This window comes from Poecilia reticulata, linkage group LG8 (genome assembly GCF_000633615.1).
Source record: "Poecilia reticulata strain Guanapo linkage group LG8, Guppy_female_1.0+MT, whole genome shotgun sequence".
Classification (NCBI taxonomy): domain Eukaryota; kingdom Metazoa; phylum Chordata; class Actinopteri; order Cyprinodontiformes; family Poeciliidae; genus Poecilia; species Poecilia reticulata.
Genome location: NC_024338.1, coordinates 17,776,228 through 17,795,499, shown reverse-complemented (window position 1 = coordinate 17,795,499; position 19,272 = coordinate 17,776,228). Strand labels below are relative to the sequence as shown.

The window sequence follows — 19,272 nt, the reverse complement described above, 5'->3', positions numbered from 1 at the left end:
CCCCAGCATAAACACGGAAGTGGTGACGCTTCCTGTGTGCGGATGAGGTTTCATTTTGTCTATTTAAGAGAATGTGTTGAAACATGAAGTCAGATCATATATTGACTCAGAAAGTTTCTTTTTTTATTTAACATCACGTTACATGATGACTTATTCAACTGAAACAATAAGATCATCAGGCTAATCTTGATTTACAAAACATAAACACGTTTCTTGCTCTTTGCATCTAATTATGGTCATCATCTGACTCGAACTTTGACGAAATAAAACACAAGGTACAGCAGGCTTTGCAAGGTCAAGACAAATAAATGGAGAAATGTGGAAACATACAACAAAAGTCAAACAGAAGGAATAAAACTCTGCATTAATGCATTACATTGGAAATATTATAGAGATGATCCACCCACAGAGGGCCGCATTTTCTTAACCTGGTTCAAGACAGATACAGAATTGAGTCAAGAAAAATGAAAAAAAAAAAAAAACACATTTTATGTGATATACCAACCCAAGGTAGTGTAAAAATTTAAAAAAGAGGAAAATTATACATGATTTTTATATGGATGTGCATAACGGACATTTACACTGTTTAATACATTGCTAAAATGCGGTAGCACACATTTCCAAGCCGTATTTAAACGCACCATAAGCATATGCGTGCTAACATTGTGTGTGAGAACCAGGCTTAGCAAACCAGCAAGAACTAACAATGTTTTTTTTTTTAAAACAAACCGTGTAAGTTGAATGATTCTGTTGCATGCTAATTATGTTAGCTAGGTGATGCTAATATATCATGTTAAGCTACTTAACAAGAGTGCTAATGTTGTTGTCTATGTTACATCCCTTGCTAGTTAGTTCATGCTAGCAATACCTTGTAAACAAATAATCTGTATATATAATGCTACTAGTAGGATCCCAGAAAGTCAGTTGCAAGGTTTTGTCATACTAACCTTTGTAACCGTTACCAAGGCCAGCATTCAGTCCATCATATTTACCAGTCTGCTCCACTGTGAAAATAAAACACCCCAGTTTAAAGTCTTTCAAAGTAAAATTGAAATCTGAAAACAGTTTAATCCAGAACACCAAATAAAAAACACCAAAAAAAATTTCCTCATTGTCTGGAGTTAAATATGACCAAAGTTCTCTTGCTTTAGGTAAGTTGGAGTTACAAAAATAATTTCTACTCGCTAAATACCAGAATAATGAGAGAAAGACCAGAGATGGGTAGAGTAACCAAAATTTGTGCTCACGTAAGAGCAGCACAACTTCAACATATTTTTACTCAAGTAAAAAAGTATTTGGTTAAAAAAAAAGTATACTCAAGTAGCGAGTAACTGATCAAAACATCAGTTATGTAATATTTCAAACTTACATAATCAGAAGGACAGAAATGTAAACGCATGTGGAAATTTTGGCTGTATAATGGCTCTACTATGATGAAATGACCAAATGTCTTGGAACTTTGCTTGGGTTGCTAGGTAACAAGGCTGGGCTCAGCTTGGGTTGCTAGGTAACGGGTCTGGGCTCTGCTGGGGTTGCTAGGTAACCGCACAGTCCTGGTCGAATGTGACCAGAGGTGGATAAACTAACCAAAACTTGTACTAGAGTGAGAGTAGCACTACATCAACATGTTTTTACTGCAGTAGGAACAAAAAGTCACCATCCAAAAAATTTATTCGAGTAAAAAAGTATTTGGTATAAAATCAACTCAAGTATTGAGTAACTGCTAAAAGAAATCATTTGTTTAAAGATTACGTCATCAAATGGACCAAAATGTAAAGTTATGAGGAGATGTTGGTATTTTAGAGGAATTAATTCATATAAATAAAAAAAATACAAAATCAGGTAAAAATAAATATTTTTCTAAATCAATTTCTTTAAATACAAAATGTATTAAACTTTGATAAAGGTTTGTATCTGTGTCTGATTAATGTGTGGTTAAAACCTGTTTGTTCTTCATTCAGTGAAGTTTCTCACAGTTAGAAGATAATCCAGAAATTTTACTAAAGTAAAAGTAGCGATACTTCATAATAAAGTTAATCATGTAAGTACAGAGTAGTAAAAATACTCCTAAAAGTAATTTTTTTTCCAAAAAAGTTACTGAAGTAACTGTAACTATCCAACTCTGAGAGAGAATATTAAACTCTATAAGCTGAAAGGTTATAATGCATCCATAAAGAGTTTCATTTTCAGATAAAATGTTATTTTAAGGCTCGTTGTTTTGCTATCAACAGCGTTCTGAATGTTTGAGTCAACAAACACTAAAAACCACCTCATAGGGAGAAACGAGACACAAATTTTCACACTCTGCTTAATGCAAGAGCACAGCTGCTGAAATCACAATGAGTGGAAGTTGATCAGCTTAGAGGAAGTATCTGGTTTTTACTGACTTACACAGAGCATCCTGAGAGGCGCCGAGCGCGGCGCCGAAACCTGAACAAGGAAACACAACCAAACGTCACACTTCAAACGTGAATCGAGATTAAGGATCAAAATTAAGGTTTTGCTGAAACTCACCTGTTTGTTGGGTCCCAAACCCTGCAGCAGCACCTAAACCAGAAAGAAAATAATTAAAATCAGCTAAATATCATCATATAAATGAAGAAGTTATCATAGTTTTTTCCTCTTTTTGCTACGTGTTTTTAAATGTTCGTGTTATAACCTCAGTGGTAGTACATCTGGTTTCAGAAAACCTAACACCCCAGAGAAACTGCCTTTTTTCCGTCGTGCGCAGTTTTTCACACGCTCTCACCGTATTTGCTGGCGGTTTTGGCGCTCTCAGCTGCAAGGCCGAGCTGCTCAGCTGCATAAGGGTATCCGCCGTCGCCTGGAGGAAATAAAGCGACATTAGGCAATACTGAGAGCTGTGAGTGTGAAGAACAGAGGATGTCATGGAAAAAAAAGAGGTTTTGTCTCACAAAAACAAAAAGTGTGACATTCAACTTAAGATAGTGACATTCTCTCTGTTAAAAAAGAAGAAAGTGAAAGTTTAAGACAAATAATTATTCATTTTCTACATCTGCATTTCAAAAATAATAAATCTTGCCAAGTGTTTTTGTCTGGTTTCTAGTGTAAATATCTAAATCAGATAAAACTAACCTGTAAGTAACTTTCAGCACAATATAGACGTTGATTTAAGTCAATAATTCCTTAATATTTATGAAAAAGTATTAGTTTTAAGTTAAATAATCAGCAAGTGGAACATTTTAAATGGTAGTATTATGTGATTTCAGGATTTTATAGCAAAATCAAGTAACTATGTTACCTTCAGTTGTTAAAAAAATATGACTTAAAAGAAATCTAACTTTGTAATTTAACACCTTGAAATTGGGCCTCTGTCCCTTTAAGAAACTCCTGCTTTTTCTGAAACTCCGCCTTCAGGAAATAGTCACAACATGACTCCTCCATTAATCCTTTAGCAAAGTTTTTACCAGCATTTTATTGGGAAGTATCTGATATAATGAGCCCCACTGGGTGTTTGCTAATTGCTGCTGGCTAGTCTGAAGGAGCTGAGTGGGGGAAGCGCTGCTCTGTGAAGCTGCAACTTGGAGGAGGAGCGGCGTCCTGAAGGCGGAGCTAGGTCCACCCAGGTGTTTTGTTTAGCTGAATGGATGAAGATGAAATGACTTCTCAAGCATGAAAGACTCAAAGCAACACTCCAGGTATGTTTTTGATGAATGAATAACATTATAACATGATGAAAACGCTAAACAAAAGTTTACTTTACATAATACTGCCCCTTTAACTTATAATATGGGGGAAAAGTCATGTTATATCACTTATATCTTCTACTTTATCAATTTTAAGGAATTATTGACTTAAATCCAGCTACCGTATCTTAGTGAAAACTTATTTGTACTTTAGTTTTGTCTGATTTCTAGTGTAGCAGAGCATTGGCACTAGAAACTAGAGCAAAAATCCTTGGTAGTATTTAGTGCTTTTGCTGTGATGAGTTGCACAGGAAGCTCCTACTTTCCAGTCCAGCAGGGATCACCGGAGCGTTACCATACGGAACCTGAGCGGCTCCTCCTGAAAGGAAAAACAGCACCTGACTCAGGTGACTCATAACATTTCTTATCCTGCAGCCTACATGTTGCTTCAGATCCCGGTGTGAGACATGCTTGACTTCTGAGTCACGCTTGCAGAGCAGCGTTTACTCATCATGTGACAGGAGGACGAGGTCGTTTCTGCAGCTCTCACCATATTTACCACCAACTGATTCCAGCCCTGCACCAAGTCCTCCTGCAGACAGATTAACCACGGTTTAGTGTTTTTAGCTATGTTCTGATACATAAAAATGTAAACTCGGGGAGCGGAGGAGTAACTTTATTCTGCTTTTAATGTTTGTAGCAGAAGTTAACGTTTACTAAAAACACTCCTGCCTCATTTAAATGGGGTTGTTTGCAGTATTTATGAGCAGTTAGCGTCTTACTGCTGAGCCATTTAGTAACTTTTCAGGCTATTTGGAGAAGCGCTTTTAAAAACTGACAATCTGAAGTATTCATCTACAAACTACTGTCATACTTCCTTCTTTACCAAGTCTACGCTCTCAGTAAAGACATTTTCAATTTAAATATTTAAAAAGGGGAAACAAGTTATTTTGTAAACATACATGGAGTGTTTTACAAAAGAGGAAGAGAAGGTTGAACTAGTGCAAATATGCATGGGGTCACTCTGCCCACTCAGACTGTTAAAGGGGACCGAAGTTGCAAAATTCACATTTTGCACGTTTTTGTGCTTCCGTTTGCGTCTCAACTGCCACTAAAAGCAGCCAGGGGCTTAAAAATGACAGCTGTTTTACTGACAAGTCACAATCAATGGGCATTGCGCCGTTACCTAGCAACGGTGCCAAACCCAGAGTGTTACCAACAACCCCAGTGGAACTCCAGCATGTTTGGTCAGCTGAACAATGGCTTCTGGAAAAGACAAGTGCTTTGCTGTTGACTTACCATCCAGAAACCACTTGTTGCATTCTTGTTGGTTGTGCAGGAGGCTCCACTTATGCTTTTCAAAGGCATACTGTTGTATAATTGTACGTCTGTTTGCAGCCATTTTCGTGTGCGAAGATCAAGCCTGATGATCCTCTACAAACCTAACTGTTCAGTGTTGTCTGGTCCTGTTCCGTTTAACGTTGAACTTAATTTGACACATGCACATTTAATTTGATCATAACCAGAAAAGAAGCCACCATCTTCACAGTGATGTTTTTCAGTTTTACCATTAGTTGAGGTTGTGTTTTTAAGATAAGACGGTGGTAAATGTGAGTATTAGTGCTTGTCGCTGTGAAATAAACAAGATTTAGTTCAAATATCCATGATGTCAAACATCAGACAGACAGAAAATGGGTCCAAGCTGTCTGTGTTAGCAAACAGCGCTAACCTGAAGGTAAATATCTAAAGAGTTTGTGTCCAGGATGTGTGCGGTCTGCAGAGATATTAGCTGCCCTTTCAGAGCCCTGGACCTGGATGGAGAGAAGATCAACCCTGAAGAACAAACAGGTCTCTCTGCAGACTTGTTTTTTTCTTGCAATGTTTTAAATTTGTGGTGAATCTCATTTTTACTATCTGTCATTGTTGTTTTTCAGATCAAACCATGGTGAATGTGGGTCATGAGATAGAGTAGCTTCACTTCACACAGTTAGCAGAACTCAGCAGACTAAAATCTCATTATTTATTACTTATTTAAAAATAATGAACATGTTTTGTACAGACCATTGACCAATCCTAACCTGTTAAATGAAACATAATAGGTCACCTTCAAGCCTTTGGTGGCTTGAATCTTGTTGTTTCCAGTTCACCTACCAGCAATGAACCACTTTCCTTAGTGAACATATTCAGTCTGATTAGCTTCTGTTTTAATCCCAAATATCAACCGTAGCTGGTTTTATGATCCGCTTGTTTGTTTTAGTTTTTGGAACCAACTCTTGAATGAGCTTTTATGCTCACTGGTTATCTTATCAGAGCTGCTAGCTGTTCACGGTAAGCTACATGTTAGCTTCACTCTCTGATGATTCATGGACTCTTCAAACTTATATTGTGTTTTATTTGTCTTGGAAGGCAGTGTAATGTGTTTTTGGGTTAGTAATCAGGCTAATAATTTATTCTATGCTTCAGACCCATTCCAAAGGATGGAACAAAATTTTACATGTATGGTGGCCATATTAGATATTTACATCAGGGTTGGACAGAAACTTCTAGCTGAATGGATTGATTTATCTGAGGTCACAATACATTGCAAATATATCTTCATCATAATTTTGGTGCATTCAATATTCATATCACAAAGTACTGCTTAGACTCAGAGTTAAAAAAATGTTGTGTAGTCTAAGAACTTCAAATGTTGCATTTTAAATCTAAATGTAACGTTTAAAGAGACGCATTTCAAGTACAAAAAAAACTGCTTTTTGAAGATAGTGACTGCAAATACCTACTCAGCACAACCCCACTTGGAACTAAAATATAAAATTTGTATTGGCTTAAAAGAAGTTAATAATAATAATTATGTACCATCAATTTCGTAATGGGTCGGTTCTTACCATAGCCACCCTGGACCGGTCCGGCGTAGCCTCCTGTACCGAGAGCTGAAACATCCGGAAAAGAAAGAACGTCAGTCAAAAAGTAATTATTAAAAGCAAACCTTTTAATAAACCTGCCAGCAAGAAACCAGAAACCAAGTTGGGAAAAACACAAAATCTCGAAATAAGACAAAACTAACTGAAAATAACTTTTCAGCAACATATAGAGAAGCTTGTTTTAAGTAAATAATCCTTTAATATTGGTAAAAACATACTAGTTCCATTGGCAGATAATTTCACTCACAACAAGACATTATCAGTAAAATAATCTGACAATGGAACTAGTACGTTTTCATCAATATTTATGAATTATTGATTCCAAAGAAGCTCCTATTTCTTGCTGAAAAGTTATTTTTCAGTTAGTTTTGTCTTTTTTCACGACCAAACTTAACTGGGTAAGATTGTGTGTTTTTACAGTGTACCAGAATAAACTGGCCAGCTTCACAATAGCTACACCCAGTGGATATGTAGCCATAAGCAGACAACCTATCGTTATTTTTAAAGCTGCAGGTTAAGCGTCCAGCTGTTAGTGTCATCATCACCTGTTGGAGGTTTTCAACAGGTTATTGTTACCTTCAATCTTTCCTGATTTGCTCTCAGCACCATCAGCTAAGTCTGCAGGGTAACCATAGCTCCAATTAGCACTAATTAGCTAATTATTCGTCAACTGAACCAAGTTTTACCCTTTTTTCTCACCCATATGTGGATTTACTCACCTGCTCCGTAACCATCACCGTATCCGTTTCCATAACCTGCTGGGAGACGAAGAGGAAAGAAGGTTTTATGCCAAAACTCTTATCAGCATCTCTGTTCACAATCAAAACAAAAACTTTCAAAGCAAAATGTAGGTGTGTTTTAAGTCAGTTTGGAAAGAGAGAATTTTAATGCAAACTGTTCTGCATCTGTACTGCTGTGTCGGCGCTTACCGAAGCCGTTACCCGCCATGGCACCAAGATATCCCGTCACTCCATCACCGTATCCTGTCACAGCAGATTAAAAACATAATGTACAGGATGCAACATGGGTACGGAGTCCCACCAGTGACAAAAATATGCTTTTATGTCTATATAAGGTGGTTATTTTCTACATATGTCATATAAAAAAAGAAACAAACTACAGAAACAAAACTAAATACTATATTTAGATACGCTTACATTTCATTTTGTAGATGTTTTTAATAGTTCTGTAAAATTTGACCCAAATTTTGAAATTTTGTTTCTTTTTCAAGTGATTTTTTTAGAAAGAAAAATCATTTCTTTCTCCGTTTTCATTTAAATCCAGTGTAAATTGTGTGCTTAGTATGTTTCTTCTAGATTTGTGACAGTGGTATTTGGTATTTTGAACTGAACAGATTTTTTTTTAATCACACAAAGAAGCAAACTACATGTTTTCAGTTGTCTTCAAATAAAGAGACTTCATCATAAGTCTTGACATAGAAAAGTGTAGAACATGAATTTTCATTTACACACTGCAAAAACACGAAATCTTACCAAGTAAGAACTTAGTGACTTAAAACAAGTTCCTAAATTTTGTCTTATTTTAAGTGTACTGAGGTATTTGCATTAAAATCTAGACCAAAATTACTGTAATAACAATAAATTACTGTAATAATCTGTTTTTTGCACTACAGTATGCAAGTACACTATATATGTGGCTTACATAGACACACCAACATTTTTGGCACTAACAGAACCCCATAATGAAAGTTTATTTTGGTTTGTAAACCAGACTGGCTTCAAATCCACATGAAAGGATGATAAGTTTTCACTTTCAGAAGCATTAAAGTTCACCACAAAGAAAATCACAAGACGCTGAAGAGACAAAACTCTTTGGTTTGCAGCCAAATAACGAGTTTACAGATACTGATGTTAGCTTATAAATTACTGAACGGTTTAGCACCACAATACATTAAAGATCTGCTGTTGCTGGACCAACCGTCTAGACCCCTCAGATCTTCTGGTTCTGGTTCTGCTCTGCATCCCCAGAACCAGAACCAGACGAGGAGAAGCAGCATTCAGCTTCTATGCACCACAAATTTGGAACAAACTTCCAAAAAACTGTAAAACAGCTGAAACACTGGGTGCCTTTAAATGTCAACTTAAAACCCACCTGTTTAGAGTTGCTTATGGCTAAATTAGGATTAGAGTGCGGGTTTTGATGTCTAATCTTGTTAATTTTTCTTTTTTTTTTTAAATCTCTCTTTCTAACTCTTAATTCAATGTCACATGCTGTTTTTATTTTAATTATGTAAAGCACTTTGAAATGCCTTGCTGCTGAAATAAAATTTGATTGATTGATTGATTGATTGATTGATTGATTGATTGATTGATTGATTGATTGATTGATTGATTGATTGATTGATTGATTGATTGAAGGCAAATCAGGAGCAGCATGGGATTTATTTTCTGCTGCCTCACCTGACATCAGGTTCAAACTGCACATACTTGTATTTATTTATCTACTTCCTTTCTCTTTTCCACTCTACCCAGAATATCTGTGACGCTGGGTTGATCAGGGAATATTAGACAACAGAAAAATAATAATGCAAATTAGAAAATAACTGCCAAGGTAAAAAAAAAGATCCAAATATGTTAAACAACTTCATTTTTTTTGTTGTGACACCAATTGTTGTGTCTTTTTTTACTGTGCCCATTTTAATGTATATCTGTTTGTCTGGTTTGTTATTTTATTTTTGTTACTATTATTCATTCTATTATCTGGTTATATATTTTGGAGATCAACGCCCCTTCTTGCTTTTTGTTAGTCTGTAATGTTTGTTGCTGGTTGAATTAAAAATAAAAATGAAGAAAAAAGGTGTTTCAAAAACCATTTGACTCAGAAATAATAATATTTTACACTAATTGATATCTAAATAAGAGATTTTAACAGCTGCATTGGTTTTAAAATGCTTAATTAAATAGTAGAAATATAGTGAAGAAAGTAAAAGGAAGACTTAGAAATATCAAAATGAAGCCTAGAGATGGAAAATATCTGGAGGAATTACAGCATCTTATACAGAGAATTTTTCAAAATAATTTTTATATTTTTACATTACGTTCTACATTCTCACACAATTTTTTGGATCTGGTCATGCAGCATAAAAAGTTCACATCAAGCTTTGAAGGAAAATGCTGACTGCAGAAAAAACATGTAATAATTTAAAAGATGTAGGAATGATTGCCACGCGCTCACCGTTTGATTTCCCTGCAATGCCTTGTGGATACGCGCCCTGTCCGAGCGCCGCAGCAGCTGGAGTTCAGAAAAAGAGAAAAGTGCAGAACAACCAAGATTCAAACTCATTTCTGAATCAGAATTGAATAAATCTAAAGACTAACCGCTAAGTTTTCCAGCAGCCCCTCCCAGATAGGCGCCCTGTCCTAAACCTGTGAGAAAAACACGAGAAATATTTATCATCAGTTACTAAATCAGATGAAGAGGAGAGACTTCCTGTGAGGAAGGCCAGACGTTACCTGCTCCGTAACCTGCAGCGCCCAGATAGTTTCCTGCTCCTCCGATGTAACCTGCAGACAAACCAAGAAAAGAAAGAAAAACCTCAGTTTGTGCTGTTAGTTGACCTGGAGGACTGGAGTCAGTCTGGAGTTCCTCTAAACAGAGACAGAAATGCGACAGAAAACATAAACTGTCTGCAAGTTTGTTTGGAGGAAAAATGTTTTATTTGTAGTTTCTGTGCCAGGTGGAAACTTTCCTGGAATAAATCCAGAGAATCCAGAAACTGAAATGTGAGAAATACATAAAACAATCATCTGGAAGATAAACGGACCAAACAGGCCCGCAGCACCACAGATCCTACACCATACTTAGCAGAAGGCATAACTTGCTTTTTTTGTTGTTTCTTTTAGCCACAGATTCACTTGACAGTGTTTGTTGATGAAAATGTCAACCTTAGTCTCATCTGATGAAATCAAGTTTTCAGTTAAATTCCCTGTAGCATTTAGCAAATTCCACTTTTACTTTTATAATGGTAAGAAAAAAATGTTTGTTTTTTTTTTGTTTGTTTTTTCTCCCAAATACAACAGTTTTAGGGCCATGCTGACAAGAAGCTTTACCAAAGATAAAAAAAACAAACATCAGTTTTATTCTCCTTGAGAAACTTTATCTCCATCCATGAGGAAGACTGTTTTTTCATCATCAAAGGAACGTAATTTTAAAGTTATTTACAAAACATTACAAAGAAAAAAAGCAGACAAACAAAAAAGAAGAAGAGAACAGAACAGAACCCTGAGGGACGCCATATTCTGCTGCTGAAGGGAAAAGAATATTAAATACACAGGAGTATTGATGCATATTAAAAATAAGATGATAGGATTGTTATCTGAGGGTGAATATGATCTACGAAAACATGAAAATGGTGGAAAAAGACGAAGCTTTTCTCTTACTTGCCGCCTGCGACTTTCTGTTTATATGTTCAGCTTCAGAAAGGAGTCTGGCATCTTCTTGAGTAAAACCGCCAACTTCCTGCTCCTCTCTGGTTGAGGTGACGCCCAAACTCTGGGCCCTGATCGGATCGTAGCGCTGGGATCCGTCTCTGGCCCTGATTTTGTCTTGAGCCAGACGTCTCTGGAGGTCCTGACTGTTTTCTGGTGCAGTTAAAGGATTGATGGCTGCTTGACGTTGCACGGTGGAGAAAACATCGCTTCTGCCATCTTGACCTGGAGCAGGAAGATTTTTACACCCGAAGCGTTTCCCAGCTTTACCCTCTGAGGGACTAAAGCCCAACATTTCTGGCAAACGAGCAGGAGCTCCGCAGTTTTTAGCATCTTGATTTGCCGTTTCTCTGGGATTTTGAAGTCCAGAATTGTAGGAATCCAGACTTTTGACGTCTTGATCAACAGGAAGTTGTCTGTTTCTGCCAGCGCCTGCTAGCATGGCCTCATGACCTCCAGGTTCATATTTTCCACTAAGAATTTTATTCTGTTTATCAAGAGGAAATGAGGGTCTGGGATTTGACGGTGGTACGTTTGGATTGAGTCGTTGGACTTCGATTCTTGCATGAATTCTGGGAACAGTCAGACCGAATACGTTGCTTCTCCTCAGCGATTGTTCTCGCTCTCCAAGCATTTCATCTACAGCTCTGCTCTTTTCTCTTTTAAGATCCTGAGCTGCTTGTGCCAGACTCGCCCCTTCAGGTCCACCCAAATCTGCCGCAGACACACCTGGCAGAGAAATATCATCATGCACTCACAACTTCCTGTTTGGACAGTCGGCGCGTTTCCTGCAGAGGAAGACGCACCGGCCGTCCTGGTATTTGAACAAGAACTGATTTTTTTTATGCTATTAGGTGAAGCTAAACTCCTCCTTCAGACAACAATCAGTGCTTTAGATGCAAACTATTTGTGGTATAAAGTTAGTTTAGTTGGAAAATCCAGTTTTCTTCTGATTTTTAGAAAATTGTGAACAAAGAGAGGAAGAAAACTGTAAGAGTACAGCATTATAACCCAACCTGAGCCGAGAAAAAGACGACTTGTGACTCTGACAGACCAATAATTCACAAAGCCCAACAAACACCTACTGCATGATGACAAGGCATTTTATTCGTTTATATATTTTGTTATAATGAATAAACTCCTTAGGCACAATTTCTCTTCACTGTTGAAAAAATACATGAAGAGATGAACGAATGGATGGATTTCAACAATACTTCTGAGAAAACCAAGATTGTTGTTTAAAGGGATTTTTATTAGAGATGTGCCGATCAGGTTTTTTCCTGCCCATACCGATACCGATCACCCATGAGGGCCGATACCGATCACCGATACCGATCACATAATTTTTATTTATTTTTTTAATCATAAGCACTACCGGTTACATTATGTGGAAAAAGAAACCATGAATTCACCTTAATTTAGACAAAAGCTTGTTTTTAATAACTTTTTCCAAGAAGAAAACTAAACAAAACAAGCATTGTGCAAATTGTATTGCTATCAATAATACTATATTTAAGAGATGGATTACATTATTTAGCCTCTTCAGAGCCTCCATATGTTAAGAGCCAAAATAAAACCTCTCAACATTGCCAAAAAAATTCAAGTATAAAACTTAGCATTCAAAGGCAAATACAGGTTCCATTACTATAAACAATCCAGAGTTACTGAATGAAAACTTCCTGATAGCATGGCGGCTAGCTGATTACTGCTAGCTCTGATTGGCTGTTTCAGACTGAGCAGAGTAATTATGCAGAGCAGGGAGGAGATCGATTATTTTTTTTAGAGATTATCTGTCTCATGTTAGGACAGCGAAAGTTTTAATACGCATGTAAAATGTATTTTTTTTAGGTTAGATGCTGCAGCTTTCAGCAGAGGTTTGGTGTGAGAGTCACTACCAGGTGGAGCAGAAGCGGCGCTCCGTCTGTCAAATATTACTACCTGTAGCGTAGCAGCGGTTCAACAGCTAGAGCAGAACCAGCGTCTTACATCGCAGCTCGAAGACTTAAATAATTTTGCAGGTTATTTGTTTAGCTTTCTGACCGTCATGCTAATCCGGGTGAGTGTTTGTAGCTGTGCGCTGCTTTACCTGCTATCTGATCCTCCATATGTCTTTTTTACCTCAGTGAGAGATGCAGGTGAACGGTTTGTGTGATCGGCAACAAGAGACCGTGATCGGACGGAAATCGGCCGATTATGATCGGTGGCCGATCGATCAGCACACCTCTACTTTTTATTAGACGAAAGTGTAAAGTGAAGTTTAATGTATTTAAACTTTAATGTATTTAAGTTTTGCAATTGTAATGAGGCCACAGATAATTAAAGCTGATCAAAGGAAATTCATTGTTATGATCCACAGCTGTCAGTGTTTTTTTTTTATGTTCCTCTTTAATTACTTCTGGGTTTATTATTGTTGGAAAAGGTCTTAACATATTTCGTTATTACCAGTAAGGTTTTGCCGTGTAAGCTTGTTGTTATTGTCACTAAAGTTTTGCCATATGGGTTTGTTATTATTACCATTAAAGTTTTGCCATATTGGTCAGGAACAGCTGTTCAAGAGGGAAGATACACAAAAGGAATCTGAATTACACACACACAAAATACTAGGCCATCTTAAGAGAATTAAATCCAAATGCACAAGGAAATGAACACAAGAATAAACCAACAAACTGAACACAATATGACAAAACCTTAGCAAGTTATTATGGTTCGACCTTTTCTAACCGTAATAAATCCAGACGTAATTAGAGAGGATCACAAAAGAAACCTAAAACATTAAAACAACATTTCTCAGATTTCATATAAAATACAATTATAAGAATTGTATAATTACCTGAGATGGCAAATACAAGTGTATTTTACACAAAATTACCAAAAAACACACATTTTCTAACCCCACATGTCTGTTTTAAGCTGCAGCATCCACACATTCACCGATGCCAATGCAAACATGCAGAAGACATTCAAACATGTTCAAACAGCAACAATCAGCAGTCAGGTTTATAGCAAACAGATGTGATTTTCTTTTCAAATAAAAGCAGTAATTCAGTTTGAGGAAATAACAGAATGATAAATTTATGTGCAAGTGATGCATAAAGATAAAACAAAGAAATATTGAGACATGAACATAAACTTTTTTAGATTCTCGTATCCCCTAATTGACAGAATACCTCAGTAAAACTTTAAATCAAAGCAGATGTGACAGATGTCTGTTTTTACACCTACATTAGTTATACTGACTATATGCATTGGTAACAGAAAACTTTAGCTGCAGAAAACCATTGCACCAGTAACCACAAGGAAAAATGCTCCAATTTCAGGAAATTTGGGTAAAAGTAGAAGATATTGGAAATTATGTTTGTATAAAAAAGGCCATAAATTACAAAGCAGGTGCAGAGGATGAGGGCTCAGTACTAACCTGGCCGCATTCCTTGGTACCCCATCCCAGGGAAAGCTCCATATCCTGGCAAAGAAGACAAACCGATATTTAAATAAGGCAAGCTGTTTTGATAAATAATTGTGAAAGTAGCAAAGTGTTTATTTACCTGGAAATTGGCCGAGGCCAGCACCATAAACTGGAAAGTCAGAAGAAAGAAAATGTAAAAATGTAGAAATCTGATTTAAAAGACGGATAAAATATTTCCTGATTGAACTCTGTGACGTTAGACACAAAGACTAAATGTGTTTTTGTAGTTTTGGTAAAATGCAACAGAGATTAAACAGAGACATAAGAGCAGAAGTACAGGTTTCAGTGGTTTTACATCTTTCATAAAACAGTTTCCCGTCAAAACAACAACAATCAAAGAATATCAAAATTTAACCCTTATGTGAGTGAAAGTTTGAATCAAATGCGTCAAACTTAAGGTATGGGAAGCAAATCCAGCCTGCTGCAGCTTATTATGTGAGCCAAAACAGAACCTTCAAGATAACAATCATATGATCAATTATAATATTATTAATCAAATCAAAGCAGTTTTTATCAGTATGCTTCCGTTTTTCACAGAAATTCATGTAAAACCAACAGATCCCTGCATTTCCATTGACCATATAACTGCACAATTTGATTTTTTGAAAAAAAATTTTGTTAATGGAAACACGCCAATTAAAAAAAAATTCCTTGTTTTTCAATAAAAAAAATGTGGATGTTAGGACGAGGAGATGTTTTCAAGGAAGTAATTAGTTTATTTCACAAAACTGCAATGGAATCACTTATTTCACATCACACGAATCACATGATCAACAACTGGATGTTACTACTGGCAGAAACCATGAAGAAGACGATGACAGGAAGTAGTTTTGAGGATGATGGCGCTGAATTAATGAGTTATTGCGTGAACAAACTTATTTATGTGTGATTTAATCACATGTTTAATTGAACAAAAACACCACGATTGCGAAATTGTATTGTTTCGACATTAGCGGAATATTGACAAAGTTATGCGCATGTTTGTAATGGAAGCACAACTATTTTTCATTTTTCAAAAAACGTCAGGTTAAAGTGACGCTAACTCCCACCTGCAGGTGGCAGTATGTCTAACTTCTACTACACTGATGCCTTCGTTTTCAGCTTTTCAAGTTTTTTCACGTTTTCAATTTATAGTCTGTGATCAATGTGACTAATAACAAAATGTTACATTTTGCAAATATTTCTAAATTAGCACCAGAAAATCAGTGACTGCAAAAAAACAACAACAAAAAAAAACATGAAATCCTGGAGGGACTGATCAATCTGAAAAGATATTAAATATTATTACATTTTACGAACTTATTGAATGCAGAGACAGCTATTAATAATTTAAAAGTTAATGGTTTTTATGATCTTTATTTGGCCCAAAATCAAAATAAGTTAATCACTCCTGGTGTAGAACTTGGTTCCTGCTGATCTTACCACGTTTTCCTGCCTGGCCCAGTCCCAGTCCCAGTCCCAGTCCGTTGGTAAGCCCAGTGCCCAGTCCCATTCCTGTTCCCAGACTGGCACCTGAAATCACAGGAGTGAGGCATAAATGGAGGCAAAAGGGGCAATTTGTGAAAAAGATGGAGGATCACCTACCGTATCCCGCCGGGGTTCCATATCCACCGGGCTTCAGGCCTCCTCTTCCTCCCAGTCCGAGAGATCTGTATCCTCCTGGAGGCCAGTGGAGACTAAAGTTTGTGCTAGTTCGCCGCCATTTGGTTCAATAATTTAACTCAAACAGAGAAAAGTCATAATATGACTTTTTATTTTGCTTGGACATCAGTTTAACTTTATGTAAAATTCCCATTTTGTATGTTTTTGAACTTTTATTTGGCTCTCAGCTGCTTCTAAAAACAGCCTACATGCTTAAAAAAACCACCCAGTCATCTTTTGGTAATAAGTTGATGTTTTTCGGGGTCTGAAAAATGAGCCGTTTCAAAAACTACCAGAATGTTCCCATTCCAGGGCACTCCACCGTTACCTAGCAACCACAGCCTAGTCCAGTCCCGTTACCTAGCAACCCAAATGGAATTTGAGCAGTTAAATCAGCTGATTTAACTGCTAAATGCAGCTGTAAAATGTAAAATGGCGGTCAGCAGCAGCTAATTTGGATTTAAAGTGGCAGTACCACATAAAATAAAAGAAGCTTATGAAAGACAGAACTGACCAGACTAAAATATCAGTATCTAAGGTTGATTTTGTGCAAAAACAAATGTAATGAGGGTGTTTTGTTTCACTCATAGACTAATCAGCAAACCTTTACAATGAATTATTTTGTCTTTGCTTAGACGTCTATCTACTAACGCTACAATTATTAATAAGAATTTGATCTTAACTTACCAGCACCGAGATGAGCCGCAGGATAACGTCCAACTGAGATGAAAACATATACAAATAAATACAAAGATTAATTACAAAAATGTCTCTTTTTAAAGCTATTAGTTCACATAGAGTGGCTTTAATCTGGAAATAAATGACATACTCCCAGTCTTCATTGCTTTTGTGCCATATCGGTTTCCTACTGCTCCCAGGGCTCCAGTAACTGGATAGAAAAGAAGGCTGGCATTTTATTTGCGTTTTTTTGTAAACAGGTTTTTGGCATTTATGTTTGCAAAACAAATCTGCCTCCATTGGTATTTTTAAAAAAAGGCTACAATACTCATTATTGACCAGTAGGCGGCGATATTGTCGATATTGTAGCATAAAATTTTAAAGAACTTTTTTTCCATAATGAATGCATATTCTCCAATAAATAAATAAAAATAAAGAACTGTAAATTATATTGGAAAGTATTTATTTGGGTGGAAGAAGGAGGTTAAAACTGAGCAGAAAATGTAATTTGTAAATGTTTGTCCAAATGTTTAGAGTTTTGATGTTTCTGTTTGTTTTTATACACAGAAAAATAGATGAACATACTCGAATAAATTTAATAAATGCAGCTTTTATGCTTTAAATGTAAGAGATTTAGTTGTGAACAGATGAAGACGTAACGGCTGACCTCCAGGTTTTACTCCAATACCAACACCTGAAACAGAAATGAGACGTTTGTCTAAATTACAAGCCCATTTTGATTTTCTATGCATGTTTCTTTTTTTCTTATTAAAAGGAATAAATAAAACACTTCAGGAATACCTCGAACTGGCAGCGCTCTCCCAAAGGCAACATTTTGAGGATTAACTCCTGGAATATTGCGAATGCATTAATACACAATAACAGAAAAACTTTGCAAACTTCCTATTAAATCACAACAAACAAACAATAAAACAAGCAATATGCATGTTACTGTGGAAAGATTAACACCCAGTGTACAGAAACCTGCAGGTGTTATGAAAATGAGATTAAAAGAAGAAGGAGGATTTAATGCTGCGACTCCGTGGAGCCTTGACGATTTTCTCACGATCTGCTGTCAGATTTTTCCCGCCTTTGATTTGCAGAAAACAGAATATGAACCACAGCAACTGGCCGGCAGTCAGGGAGCCACATATTCACCGCTTTGTCTTCTCCTCCTCAGTCTCACAGACATGATATTTAACAGGTAGGCGAGAGAAAGTCACTGAAGATCATTAATCAAGCTTTAACTGAAATTACGCCGCTTGTTCATCTCTCGTTTCTTCTGCAGGTTTTTGCAAATTCAGCAAATTTCTTGTAGACTATTTAATATCATATTAATCAGAGGTGAGTAGGATGGTACTCAAGTAAGAGTAACACTGCTTTAACATCTTTTTACTCAAATAAAAGTAAAAAGTAGACCTTCAGAAAGTTACTCAAGTAGGAGTAAGAGAATATTTGGTAAAGAAGTTACTCAGGTACTGAATACACTGAAAAAACACAAAGTTTTACCCAGGTTTCTTTATCCAGTTTATAGTGTGAATATCTTTGTATGCTGGAAAAAAGATAAAACTAATTTTTCTGCAAGATGTAGGAGTTTTTTTAGCCAATAGTTCCTTCATATTGATAAATAATTACTAGTTCCACTGACAGATTATTTCACTTTTCACATAGGAAAAATAATAATCAAACTAGTTACTTTTTAAAAATCAATATAAAGAAATCAGTGACTTACAACAAGCTGCTACATTGTGCTAAAAAGTAACTTGTAAGTTAGTTTTGTTTCATTTCAAGTGTACTGAGATATTTGCACTAGACACTACTCAAAAATACTTTGTACGTTTTTGAGTGTAACTAATCAAAACATCTGATTTAATACTTAAAAATTAAATCATCAGAAAAACCAAGATAAAAAGTAAAGTAGAAATGTTGGTATTTTAAAGATCAAAATTAAAATAATTCATATAAATAACATAATTATAAAATAACAAAATCAGGCGAAATTATTTTTTCCAAATTAATTTGTTATAAAACTCATGAAAATGATTAAAACAGGCTTTTTGTTCACTCAGTGTGAATGAGTGAAGTTACCCATTCACACCGAGTGATGAGTAACTAAGTAATCCAGGAATTTCACTCAAGTAAAACGTACAGAGTAGTAGAAATACTCCTAAAAGTGCATTTAGTTACTCAAGTAAATGTAACTAATTAGTTCCCAGCTCTGGCAGTAATTCATGTTGAAATGTAATAAAAAGTTTCCGTTTCTCTGGATTTCAAACTGTTTGCTGTAAGTTTGTATTTCTCACCTCCTTGCAGAGTTTGCTGAGCCAGCCAGAGAACCAGTGAAGTCTGCAGCAGAGCGCGGAGCAGCATGATGGAGCCGGAGGGAGGCAGAAAACAGACAGAAAGCTGCTGCAGAGACGTCCTCATTTATACACCGGCTCTCTCTAACGACACTCCCTCTGCTGCCTGACGCC

The 19,272-nt window shown here is 36.3% G+C and overlaps 1 protein-coding gene across 8 annotated transcripts; it reads right to left on the bottom strand.

The window, feature by feature from the left end:
• Positions 1-99: 99 nt before the first annotated feature.
• On the bottom strand, positions 100-19,248 carry LOC103468947 (glycine-rich protein DOT1). Of its 8 annotated transcripts, none has more exons than XM_008416355.2 (24): positions 19,102-19,242; positions 17,600-17,647; positions 17,466-17,492; positions 16,950-17,009; positions 16,808-16,840; positions 16,064-16,138; positions 15,902-15,991; positions 14,559-14,588; positions 14,432-14,476; positions 10,969-11,745; positions 10,042-10,092; positions 9,907-9,954; positions 9,764-9,820; positions 7,498-7,551; positions 7,288-7,323; positions 7,145-7,186; positions 6,533-6,577; positions 4,198-4,239; positions 3,970-4,026; positions 2,750-2,824; positions 2,515-2,547; positions 2,392-2,430; positions 948-1,004; positions 100-428 (listed from the first exon to the last, which is right to left on the bottom strand). In XM_008416355.2, the coding sequence occupies exons 1-24, from the start codon at positions 19,223-19,225 to the stop codon at positions 424-426; spliced, it is 1,950 nt and encodes a 649-aa protein (XP_008414577.1). In that variant the 5' UTR covers positions 19,226-19,242; the 3' UTR covers positions 100-423. The 8 variants fall into 8 exon arrangements, with proteins under 8 accessions (XP_008414577.1, XP_008414575.1, XP_008414581.1 ...); XM_008416353.2 differs by having other exon boundaries at positions 7,288-7,326; positions 19,102-19,241; XM_008416359.2 differs by lacking the exon at positions 9,907-9,954 and having other exon boundaries at positions 7,288-7,326; positions 19,102-19,247.
• Between the last annotated feature and the right edge of the window lie 24 nt (positions 19,249-19,272).

Coding starts and splice junctions, on each gene's coding strand:
- LOC103468947 (XM_008416353.2), bottom strand. CDS start 19,225: ATGAGGACGTCTCTGCAGCAGCTTTCTGTCTGTTTTCTGCCTCCCTCC. Junction 17,010..17,465: donor TATTGGAGTAAAACCTGGAG/GTCAGCCGTTAC, acceptor TTTTCTATCCAG/TTACTGGAGCCCTGGGAGCA. Junction 10,093..10,968: donor CAGAAAGTCGCAGGCGGCAA/GTAAGAGAAAAG, acceptor GTTTGTCTGCAG/GTTACATCGGAGGAGCAGGA.